Genomic DNA, 11,597 nt, shown 5'->3' with positions numbered 1-11,597 from the left:
GCAGTACCATAAATTAGATGCAGACGTCGAGCATGTATCACATCCTGGAGGACATTGCTCCAGCAATGAGAGGTGTTGCCACCTAGGTGTTGCTTGAGGCAGAGTCTTCCAAGGGTATTTTACCATTCTATCAGGTTCTGTGTTTCAGGAAGATGGAGGACCTATGTTAAGTATAACAAATCCCATGAACACAGGCCACATTACACACTTGTTTGCTGTGAATCGAGCTCCTTGTCTGGAAGCAATGCTGCATGGAATACCCTTATGGTGAATAAAGCATTCTGTGAGTCCAGAGATGGTAGTTCTGGCAGAAGCATTTCAGGAGAGAAGGAAAATCCATACCAAGGGTGAGTGTCCAGTCCAGAAAAAAAAGGAATATCCCGTTCATGTTGAATGTGGTCCAATGTCATCAATGTGCTATGCAGTGGCTGGCTGATCACCTCAGGGAATGGTGCGATGTTGGGAACTCACGATGGTCTTTGCTGTTAGCCATGGGTATTCAGCAGTGGCTTCAGACAGATTGGCCTCGGTGAGTGTAAGTTTATCATGATGAATCCAGGGATAAACTTTACCCCTGATGCCATGTCCAGTTTGTTCATGGATATATTGGGCAGATGCCAGGACTGAGTGAGGAAACAGGCGCTGATATCCAAACTACTGGTTAACCCTTTTTTGAATAAGAATCTCTACCCCATGGGTGGTTTCCATAAGAATATTTTTCATATATATTATCCAGAAAATTTTGAAGTTACAGGATATTAAAGGGAACGCATGTATCAGAGGAATGAATGTCTCCCCTAGGCAAAATAAAGAACTTTGGATTTTCTTCTGGAGAAAGGGTTATCGTGTTTGCCTTCATGCTGGATGTATTCTATTTAGTTACACAGGTATCATTTTTGTATTTGGAGGTTAACCTGACTGATGGAGGTGTGCATGTGTATCAAAATGGCAGAAGATGGACTGCAGTGACTTTGCGATGTGTGACGTTTTCTAGGATGAACTACATCTCACCAAATTCCCTCTAATCCATCGTTTCTGTTTAAGGTGGGTCTCAAGAGGAGCTTCCTGGGAGATTAGAGGGCAGAAGGGAAGCAGCCATCCTGTAGTACTAATACATTTTTGCTGGTCTGCTGGCTCACACCTCACTGGTAGGGAGCAGTGGCTGGGCCTGCAGTTGCTCTATCTTCCCCAGGATTCTCCTTTAGGCTCTTGGAATTCTGGGCTAGGGGTGTGCATTCAGCTTCATTAGAAATCTGACCTAAATTTCCAATGTGTCTGTATGAACATACCATATGGATCTCATCTTTATGTATAACCAAGTAACTAATAAAAAAACATAAATAAATAGCAGATCAGAAGAGCAGAGGGAAGGGATCAGAGGAAGGGAGGAGAGGGAAAGGGGAAGTATGGGGACTGAATTGAGGCCTATTTTATGCTTTTTAATTATGTCAAAAGAAACCCTAATATTTTGTAGAATTCAAAAGAGCCAATACAAAAAGAAGAACCTTAGTGCCTAATTCTATAGGCAAACAGACTGACTCTTTTTGTTTTCTCTTGTGAGGTCACAGCTCATGCTTTGGGATTTCGTCTGTCTCTTGTCTGCCCTGCTTTGTACTGTCTTCCCTTTCTACTGTTTGTCCTGTAGACTTTAAGTTTCCACATCAGACTTAAACATGACAGCAGTATACCAACTCCTTAACCAGCTTCCACAAAGAAATAAGGCCAAAGTTCTGGAACACAACCAATAACAATTACATGCATAACTAGAAACATCTTAGTGGTTCAGCTGCTCTTGTTAGAACCTGCCTGGTAAAATAGGAAACATAATCCAACAACCATACAAACACAGACACACACTAACACAAATCATACACATGATTACACACACATAGGCCTATATTTAGTAAGAATAGTCATAAATTCTGGCCCTTAATAGAGTCTTGGAATTTCAAATGACCATGATCGTGATGACAAATTTTAGGTTTGTCTTGTTTTGAAAAAAAATGAATTTCAATAATTTCAGCTGCAGGATAATTACAAATATAGAAAAAACTCTTCACTAATGTTTTCTGGGATCAAGAGAGCTTATAACCCTGTACACAGGATCCCATATTTCTGGCATCACACTTTGTCTCCACTCCCTGTTTCCCCAGGGACTTTGAAGGGACCATGTGGCTGAGGAATCAGACGTCTCTGGCAGACTTCATCCTTGAAGGGCTCTTCAATGACTCCCCGACCCACCTTTTCCTTTTCTGCCTGACCATGGTGGTCTACCTTGTTGCACTGAGTGGCAACACCCTCACCATTCTCCTCATCTGTGTGGATCGTGGGCTTCACACCCCCATGTACTTCCTGCTCAGCCAGCTCTCCCTCATGGACCTGATGCACATCTGCACAACCATCTCCAAGATGGCTACCAACTACCTGTCTGGCAGCAAGTCCATCTCCTTCCTGGGCTGTGCCACCCAGCACTTCCTCTATTTGTCTCTGGGTGGTGCTGAGTGTCTTCTGCTAGCTCTCATGTCCTGTGACAGGTATGTTGCCATCTGTCATCCTCTGCATTACACTGTGCTCATGAGCAGGAAGGTGGCACTGATGATGGCCCTCACCTCATGGTTGGGGGCATCTCTGAACTCCCTAATTCACACAGTCATCTTGATGCACTTTCCCTTCTGTGGATCTCGGAAAATGTACCACTTCTACTGTGAGTATCCAGCTGTTGTGAAGTTGGTATATGGTGATGTCACCGTCTATGAGACCACAGTGTATATCTGTAGCATCGTGCTTCTCCTCCTCCCCATCATCCTGGTTTCTACATCCTATGTCTTCATCCTGCACAGTGTCATAGAGATGCGTTCAGCTGGGAGTAAAAGAAATGCTTTTGCCACTTGTAGCTCCCACTTCATTGTGGTCTCTCTCTGGTTTGGTGCCTGCATCTTCTCATACATGAGGCCCAGGTCCCAGCACACTCCACTGCAAGACAAAGTTGGTTCTGTGTTCTATAGCATCATTACTCCCACACTGAATCCTCTGATTTATACTCTCTGGAATAAGGATGTAGCTAAGGCTCTGAGGAGAGTGTTGAGGAGAGGTATTATCACCCAATGACTACACCTGTAGTTGGCCCAAGTATAGAGTGTTATTATGGGTAAACCTCTAAGAATTTTCAAGAATCCAGATCCATGATGTACTTTGACTATCCCAAGAATAAAGTGGTTTACGTATACCTTCACTATTTTAACTGAGATGCAGGAATTCAAGTAGCATTGTGTATGTGTCTATAATCCTTCAGAGCATTATGGAAAAACCTTTACAAATCCCATTTAAAGTAGACATATGAAATTCAGTGATACTCTAAAAATATTAAGATAAATATATAAAGACCTTTTCTATCATTATTTTTATTGATAATACATATGTAAATCATGACAGCAAAGACTATTTAGGGAGTATAAAATTAGAATTTGTTGATTAATGTTAGAAACCTGTGAAATAAAGCGTGTTTTGAAAGAAAAAGTTGATGATAAAATATTTGTAGTCAGATCTTTTGAGTTACTGAATCAGTGTTTAAGAATTTATAAGGGCAGATATGAAGAGGTGAGGGTGCAGAGGTGGGTGGATAGAATCCCCAAAAAACCAGAGAGGCTGAGTCTTCATATCTGGCACACAGATGGTCACCTCCTTTCCATCACACAACACATAATACTGTGCACAGACACTGAACAAGCCCAGCAAAGGTCCAGCCTCCTTAGTAACTCAAGAGCATCATCCACCCATAAATCCAACTTCAATATCAATTTTTATTCACAGAGAAAATCAATATGTCTTTTGTTCTGATGTACATCTTCTTTGAAGAACAGAGCAGAGATTTTCAGGGAGATTTAGACTCTACTTTCCAGGCTCATCTCTTGACACAACCTTTAGAACAATGGGTTTTTCTGGTTGAAGAAATGGTGTCTTCCTTAATTTCAGAGGAATCTGCAAACATTAAGCAAGTATATTTAGATGTAGTAAATGAAACCCGAACAACAGAAAGAATTGGAAAAGGTACATTTCAGACAATAAAGCTATACAAACATGTAAAAACTACTTTCAGCCTCTTGTGTCTTGGATTCCTTACCTACCTGATCTTTAATCTCTTGTTTTTATAAAGCCACAGATATAGAGCTCCAAAACTGAAGAAGCCTAACATCGCACAAGTGTCTCAAAAGAGAGTCTTTGGATGAGCAGATACTTTTCTTTAAATAGGTTCCTCAACTAAATGTAACTACCCACAAGACCTTACTTTTTCATAAAGTGTCCTGACCTGTGTTTCCTTGCAAGGATGGAAGGAGAAGTTCTGCAGTAATCTGATGAGAGCAAGTTTCATGCTCATGAGAGCAAACCTCATGCCAATGCAGTTTCTGGGTCCATTTCCAAAGGGCATGTATACGTAAGGATTGATGCTGTCCTTGTTCTTCTTACTGAACCTGATTCCACAATAGTAGATGAAAACAAGTTATTGAGACATAAATCTATGAAACCTACATAATTGGGGTTGTCTCCCAAACATTCACAAGCAGCAAAACACAGGATTCTTTTGTGGAATGATCACTGAAATCCTGCTGTGACTATGCTTATAAGAATTGAAACCTACAGAACTTTTTCATTCTCCTTACACTAGAGGAGCTCTCTGTCTTGTTAAGATGTGATGAATGCTATTTAAAAGAAAATATGTCTTTAAGTACTGAAATTATATTCAGGATTGTGATCCATATACACTCTGAAAAAAATTAGAAAATGAGCATATAAATGAAGAAAAGTGTGTTCCTGCCTTAACTCCCACTCCTGCATTTCATATTTTTATTGATGAAGGAGGAGAAAATGCGCCCACTATAATTACCTCTGTTCTCTATACTCCTTTTTTTCTGGATCTTCTTGTCTCCCTTCCTTCCTCTCTCCCTTCTTTTCCCCAATTCCTCTCTTCCTCTACCTCCTTCTCATTCATCTTTTTTCTCCTTCTCCTTCTGTCTCTGCCTCTCTCCCCATAGAATATTATCATTGTCTTCTGAGTCTGTCTCATCAGGTTACAAATAATTCCTGGAATGTTAAACCCAGGTTTTATTCAAATTGAGCCCTAGTTATTTGATTACTTTAAGGAGAAAGTGTTGATTTGGAGAAAGTGATAATGACATTGTGATGGTTTTTAAATGTATTCTTATATATTTGAGAACATTTTGGCAAATTTATAGGTGATTGTGATTCAAAGTAACATGGAATCTATTGGAGGGTGTGTGGTGTGTGGAGGGTCTGATGAGGTTGGTTGATAGTTGTTTGGGCAGATGATGAGCAGATGCAGAAGCATTGAAAGCGTTTTCCAAACTACTGTCTGTAGATTATGCTTGTGTGTATGTCAAGAGTCCTCCATACCATACATCTTTGTAATTTTCCTCATCCTGGTCTACTCCCTGATGCACCTTAAGCACTTAGTATCTTATCATGCCTCAGTGAATCAAAGAGACGTGTGATCTCTGATTTTGTATCTGTGAAGTTCAAAAGTTGGAAGTGCTGAAATTGGAGGAAACTGGCATTGAGGAACTCATTACCAACAAGACAAGGTCACTCTAATCAAGAAGTGTAAAGTTAGGGGCCAAGAGAAGTCTTGTTCCCATGCCACCTGACCCCCCAGACACTACCCTGAAAACTTTCTCTATTTTGGTCTTCAGCACAACAACAGGAAAACAGTAACTCTTTCCAGAGTGCAAACTGTGAGGTTGGATCCAAATTTTCAGAAGACCAAGGACAAGACTTATTTAAGGATGAATATCTCAGGTGTCTTGGGGGCAGGTTACTTGGCTTTGAAAGAGTCATCAACTGTGGATAGTATGAAAAGCTGGCCCAGAACACTCCAGAGACAAGACTCAGAGGATCTGAGATCTCTCCATCCTCAGTGAGGCTACTTAAACCATCTGGGTGTGTGGGTGTGGGGGGTTCTCAGGACTTAACTTGTATTTAACAATTGTGCTGGAGGAACCAGGAAGCAATGTTTAATCAAGTGGAAGATAGAAGTGCTTCCTAAAGCTGGTAGAAAATTCAAGGAGCTAAAGTGAACAGGACAGAAACCCTAAAACGATTAAAAAAGATAAGCACCTAAAATAAGAGAGTGCTCAAGTGGCAGAAAGGTTCACAGATTACTGTTAAATAAAATAAAAAACAGTTCAACATCAAATGAAATGTGATAGCATTTCAGTCCTTAAAAACTACACATTTATATAAAAATGTCCATACTGACATTTATCACATTAATAATAGATAGGTCTTATCTTGATATTCTAGGGCCTTAAATGGCTATAGTCATTTATTTTTTCTAATGTTTGTTTTCTAAAACAATTACCACTTTGTAAAAGACTTCTTAAAATTTTCTTAAAACAAGAAAATTTTAAAATCACATGTATGCCATCTGCACTAAAAGACCTCAGAATATGTGTGAAACAGCCTCTTAAGGGTGGATTTCCTTTCTCAGGAGCCCTGTACCTTTCAGGGTAGAACTTTTCAGGTTCTGGCCAGTACGTGGAGTTTTGATGAAGACAATATATTGGTATAGCCACGTTTGTTCCTTTGGGAATGAGCACCCCATTGAGTTCAACATCTTTTTTACAGACTCTCTCAATTCTCTCAATAATTGGATATAATCTGAGAGTTTCCTTCACCACCATGTCCAGATACTTCATCTCAAATAGTACATCGTATGTAACAGGTGCCTGGCAAGAAAGAAATTTTTGTAAATTAAGATTTGGAAATGACTTAAAACTCTGTTGACACAGTACACTGATGTTTTCAGAGCTCCTCAAATAACTCATATTGGTAAAATACCATAGCATTTACAAAGCATTTAATAACCATCATAATTTTAGAACTGCCCAATGGCACACTGAGATGCCCAGAGATTTTACCTCTCCTCTCCCCTCCAGGTGCCATTCACTCACCTTATTGGGCAAAGTCTCATCAATCTCCTGATGAAGCTTCTTCTGGACATCAGGGTGGGTGGCCAGTAGATACATAATAAATGAAAGAGTGCTGCTAGTGGTTTCATAGCCAGCCAAGATAAAGATAATAGACTGGGCTGCAATCTCCAGATCAGATAGACCTAAAAGGAGAGGAAAGACAATTTAGTCTAAGCAGGTTCATGCATACTTTACAGTTTACATGAAGATAAATCAGAATGATGATCCAAAATCCCATGAGGAAAAACTGGAAGAGCAATTCATAATGTTCCTCATTCTGCCACCCCCTCACCATGAACACAACTGGGTGATTTCAAGGGACAGTATGGATGTCAAACAAACAGTATTTTTCAAATGTGCCTTGCATAACATGAAAGTTGTTTAGCTATAAATAGTGGGTAGCACTCTTCCCCTGGGAAAAAAATAAACTTACTATATCTAAAATGTAGGTTGAAGAACCTTGAAAGCATTTGCAATACTGGCATCTTTGCAGGGAAAATAAAGGCCATGATTGACACACTATACTAAGCCACAGAGAAATTTTTCTACACAAACTGTGGTCCATGGACCAGCAGCATCAACAGCTTCAAGGAGCTTATTAGAAACACAGAGTTTCAAGCTTCGCTCTAGAGCTACCAAATTGAAATCTGAACTTTCATGAGATGTGGTCAACTCTGTTCACAAACTAGCCTAAGAATCATCAGGTAATAGAAGACCTGGGGCACCAGTCTTCAAAATGGATGATCTCAGGGTGTGTAGAAAGTATACAGAGAAAATAACCCCAGAAGAGTAGTGATTAACCAGAGTCTAATGAGTGGTATTAAAATCACACATGAAAGAATGTGTTGATACAGGGCATTAGGCAGAAGCCATAGGAAGATGGGGTTCAGTGAGTGGAATTAACATTGCTTATCAATCTTGGGCTGAATGTCATCTTTCCTAGTACACATCCCCTCTATTTGCTGAACTTCATAATCATCAAACAGCCTTTGTGATAGAAAGTGTTGTTTCTCTTGACTTTTCTCCTGAAAAGTCACATTCAAGTATTCATCTCATTGATTGGAGAAATGATTAGGATTTGTTGATACTCGAATACCTGAAAGAAACATGGTATACATTCCAACCATGTAATTCATAACAAAAAATAATGCAAAATGAGTGTGAGAAACATCTACATGGAATTCTAGCTTACAGAAGCTTTCTATGATGCTATTGTGGGAAAAATCAAATCGAGTTTTCCCCACTACTGGCATAAACCCAATGATACTGAAATGAAATGGGATTATAAACTTAAGTTACAACTGTTCAGTACAATCTGGTAGCCATTAACCATATGCGTCTATCTAAATTTAAATTTTAATGAATTAAATCTAAATAACAATAGAAAGTACACTTCTTCAGTAACATTACCTACATGCCAAAAGCTCCGTGGCCACGTGTCCAGTGCTTATTGTATGAACAATACGTATATTTAGTACTTCATTCACCACGGAAAGTTGTAGTGGAATCAGGGAGAGTATTACTGTTTCAACTATGTATATGGACTCACATAGAAATATTTATATTGCTCAGTCTGCACTAATATATTTTATTTTCATATCTCTGTTCAGAGAAAAGTTCTAGAAGAAACTACAGTAGTAATGGTCACATTACACTTGCAGATTTTGGTTTCTAATACCGTCTCTCACTTAAAGGAGCCAGGGCTTCTAGAAAAAATGGGTGATTCCAGGCCTGATCAGAGGAAATAGACAAGGAACCTAGAGTTTCTTGCACCAGAAAGCAAGAATGTTCTCCCAAAACAATCTGAGAAAACATGCAATACTGTGTATGTTTCTACAATGTGGATATATATCATTATATAGGTATCAAAACTGATAGAATGTACAAACTCAAGAACCCTTATGTTCACCTATGAACTTAGGGGTAAGGTGACTTATCTGTGATGGTTCATTGATTATGGCAAATATATCATTTTGGTGAGGGACGTTTGTAATGGGGGAAACATATGAATTTAGAGAAAAAAATGGATATGGGCAATCTCTATGCCTTCTTCTCAGTTTTGTTATGAAACTAAAACTGCTATAAAATATATTCAATTTTAACAATCAAAATATAAGATGAGGAAGAGGAGAGGGAGGAGGAACAGAAGGAGAAGGGAGAAGTTGTTAAAAGACTTAAGTCCAAGAGAATTTGACCATCAAAATAAAAAATGATAGCAAGAGAATAAATACATAGTATATAACATCATACTGACATAAATAAGAATGGAACTCTCTTACAATCTAATACCAACTCATAAATGTACGGTAGATGATAGAATGATAAAGACAGCAGTTTGTAAACATCATAATTCAAATGCTTTCTATCAAAAATCCTCCATGTATGATAAAACTAGTTGGTGAAAATATGCTGAGGAATAGGATGTTTACACAGTATAGGAGGTTTCCCCCACAACATTCTTATGAATTACATGGGAAAAGTTAATCTTAATATCAGATGAAGCTAGTGAACACATTTTCACCCAGTACTACCATTGACCCTCACCACTACTGGGACAGTGAACCTCCTGATTGGATGTACAAATGCAAATATCCAGGTAGAGGTTCTGATTCAGTGCATCTGAATGAGGCTGCGAATCAGCATTTGTTCTGATGTCAATGGTAAAAAGATAACAGACTAACTTCATGACTGAAATGCTATCTCCTAGTTTCCCTTCAATTTTTGAGCCTTGTTACACCTGTATGATTCTAGACAGTACATGTGGGCACCATTTGCAATATCCAAATGTGTACCTTCCTGCAATTTGGTGGAAATCTATTTTCTCTAGAAAACGTGTATATTTTCAGGATAATTTGCTTATTTGAATTTCCCTGTCAATGGACCATGAAACATTCTTGGTTACCTTGGTAGGGCTCCTTGTCTTGGGAATTCTGGGAATCAATCATTAACTGGAGAAAATCAATGCGGTGCTGGAAGCAGAAATGGAAATGGAAATGACAAAATCAGTCATAAAGTCAGAAGTAAATCTGGAATGTAGCATTTCACCTCCCTTCTTAGAATATGGCTCCTTTAAGTCGAGAAGTCTGGGTAGGGTTGCACAACCCACAAGTGAACAAAACATGCATGTATAAACCATGGAAAACAGGATATTTTCCTGAGAGAAATCCAGCTATGGTGTCCAATATCTGTTGGTCTTTTCTCTCCCTAATGCTGGGTTTGTCTCCTTCTCCTGTCACACCTGCTTGCCCAGAAAGTGGTCCTGGACTTAAATTCTTTTATTTTGCCTTAATTCTTATTCAATGGCCACACTGAATACACTTGGTAGTTTCAAAGATGATTACTAGCTTTTGTTTGTATATCATCAAATTCTCCACCCATTAGGTACATGATTCAATCTTCAGTCACACTTGGGGATGGCTGTCCTGCCTCCCTGACCTGGAGACATTCTTGTGCTGACCTCCAGGCAAAGCAGAAGGCAAAGCTGGGTTAGCATATCACCTTGATGGTCACTGAAGAGCACGGCCTGATTGTGGACAGGAAAAGACTCAGATTTAACATACACATACTTCACCAGGTGCCCAATAGGACCTTCCTTTGAAGAATGTGCCAACTAAGATGTAAAGGGCTTGGAATTGTAATGATTGTTCACCAGTCTAAGATTTGGGGAATACTTTTTAACAGTAAAATCATTTTGAAATAGGATTTTTATTTTGACAGTTGACTGAATGGGAGGGAAATGATAAGGTTTTTATTTGAATGATATTTCTTTCAAGACATAACATCATGTCTATTATTGTATCAAACATTGTCAATCTTACTCATTATCAGTTTGCCTTTTTTAAATTTGATCTTCATTCTAACCAAAATGTAAAAATTCTCCAGTGCAAATCGTAATGTATTCCATCAACTTTAAAAAATGTACAGAGAGGTTCTGGGGAATGAAGCTCAGTGATTCAGTATTTGCCTAGCATATATGAGACCTTGGATTCAATCCCCAGCACCACTTACAAAATTACATGTACATTTGTATATGCACAAGTCAGATGTACACAGCAAATAAATGATCAGAAAGCGAACATTGTCATGTCACCACCACCAGGTTTTACCTTTTCTTTATTTTCTAGGCGTTTTTGTTTCATCCTCATTACAGCATTTTTAAAAAAATCCAGAGCACTTTTTGAAAACCTGTAGACATTTAATGCTTGAAACACTGGTCTAAGGAATGGAAATATCACTAGAAAGAAAGTGAAAGAAAAAATAAAGAGAAACCTTGATGAAAAGGTAACATCCCAGGAGCATTGATTATTTTCTAAAAAATACAGAAGAGAAAAATCATCAGTTTTCTCAACCAGAAGCCATTCCCTCTGTGGCCAGTACCTGGTGTCTGGTTCATGGCTGAGCAAGGGCACTTCATACATGGGGTTTCAGTCACCATAGCAGGAGATCAGTGGCCCCATCAATGCCACTGGACTGAGCAAAGGAAGAGGATTAAATTCCCTGGCCCCTTACCCTTTTGTGTATTGGAATAGGGTCTCTGGGTAAACCAGTTCATAGTCTGTGCTATAATTAATTATGCATTCAAGGAAAAGTAGGCAGGATAGGTACAATTTGGCC

The 11,597-nt window shown here is 39.0% G+C and overlaps 2 protein-coding genes across 2 annotated transcripts in view; one reads left to right on the top strand and one right to left on the bottom strand.

Moving 5' to 3' along the window:
• The first annotated feature begins 2,169 nt into the window (after positions 1–2,169).
• On the top strand, positions 2,170–3,108 carry LOC144256868 (olfactory receptor 2AE1-like). The gene has a single exon (XM_077802582.1). It carries the CDS (start codon positions 2,170–2,172, stop codon positions 3,106–3,108), a length of 939 nt encoding a protein of 312 aa, XP_077658708.1.
• A 780-nt stretch (positions 3,109–3,888) lies between these two features.
• The window catches only part of LOC144256961 (cytochrome P450 3A9-like), a 31,853-nt gene continuing 24,144 nt past the window's right edge, over positions 3,889–11,597 (bottom strand). Inside the window, exons 8-13 of the mRNA XM_077802897.1 lie at positions 11,090–11,217; positions 9,886–9,952; positions 6,966–7,126; positions 6,514–6,740; positions 4,307–4,469; positions 3,889–3,978 (exon numbers count right to left, since the gene is read on the bottom strand). Of these exons, the coding sequence (XP_077659023.1) occupies positions 3,889–3,978; positions 4,307–4,469; positions 6,514–6,740; positions 6,966–7,126; positions 9,886–9,952; positions 11,090–11,217 (836 nt within the window). The remainder of the gene's footprint in view (positions 3,979–4,306; positions 4,470–6,513; positions 6,741–6,965; positions 7,127–9,885; positions 9,953–11,089; positions 11,218–11,597) is intronic.

This window comes from Urocitellus parryii, chromosome 9, assembly GCF_045843805.1.
Source record: "Urocitellus parryii isolate mUroPar1 chromosome 9, mUroPar1.hap1, whole genome shotgun sequence".
In the NCBI taxonomy this organism is placed as follows: Eukaryota; Metazoa; Chordata; class Mammalia; order Rodentia; family Sciuridae; genus Urocitellus; species Urocitellus parryii.
This window is presented reverse-complemented; position numbering and strand designations above follow the sequence as displayed.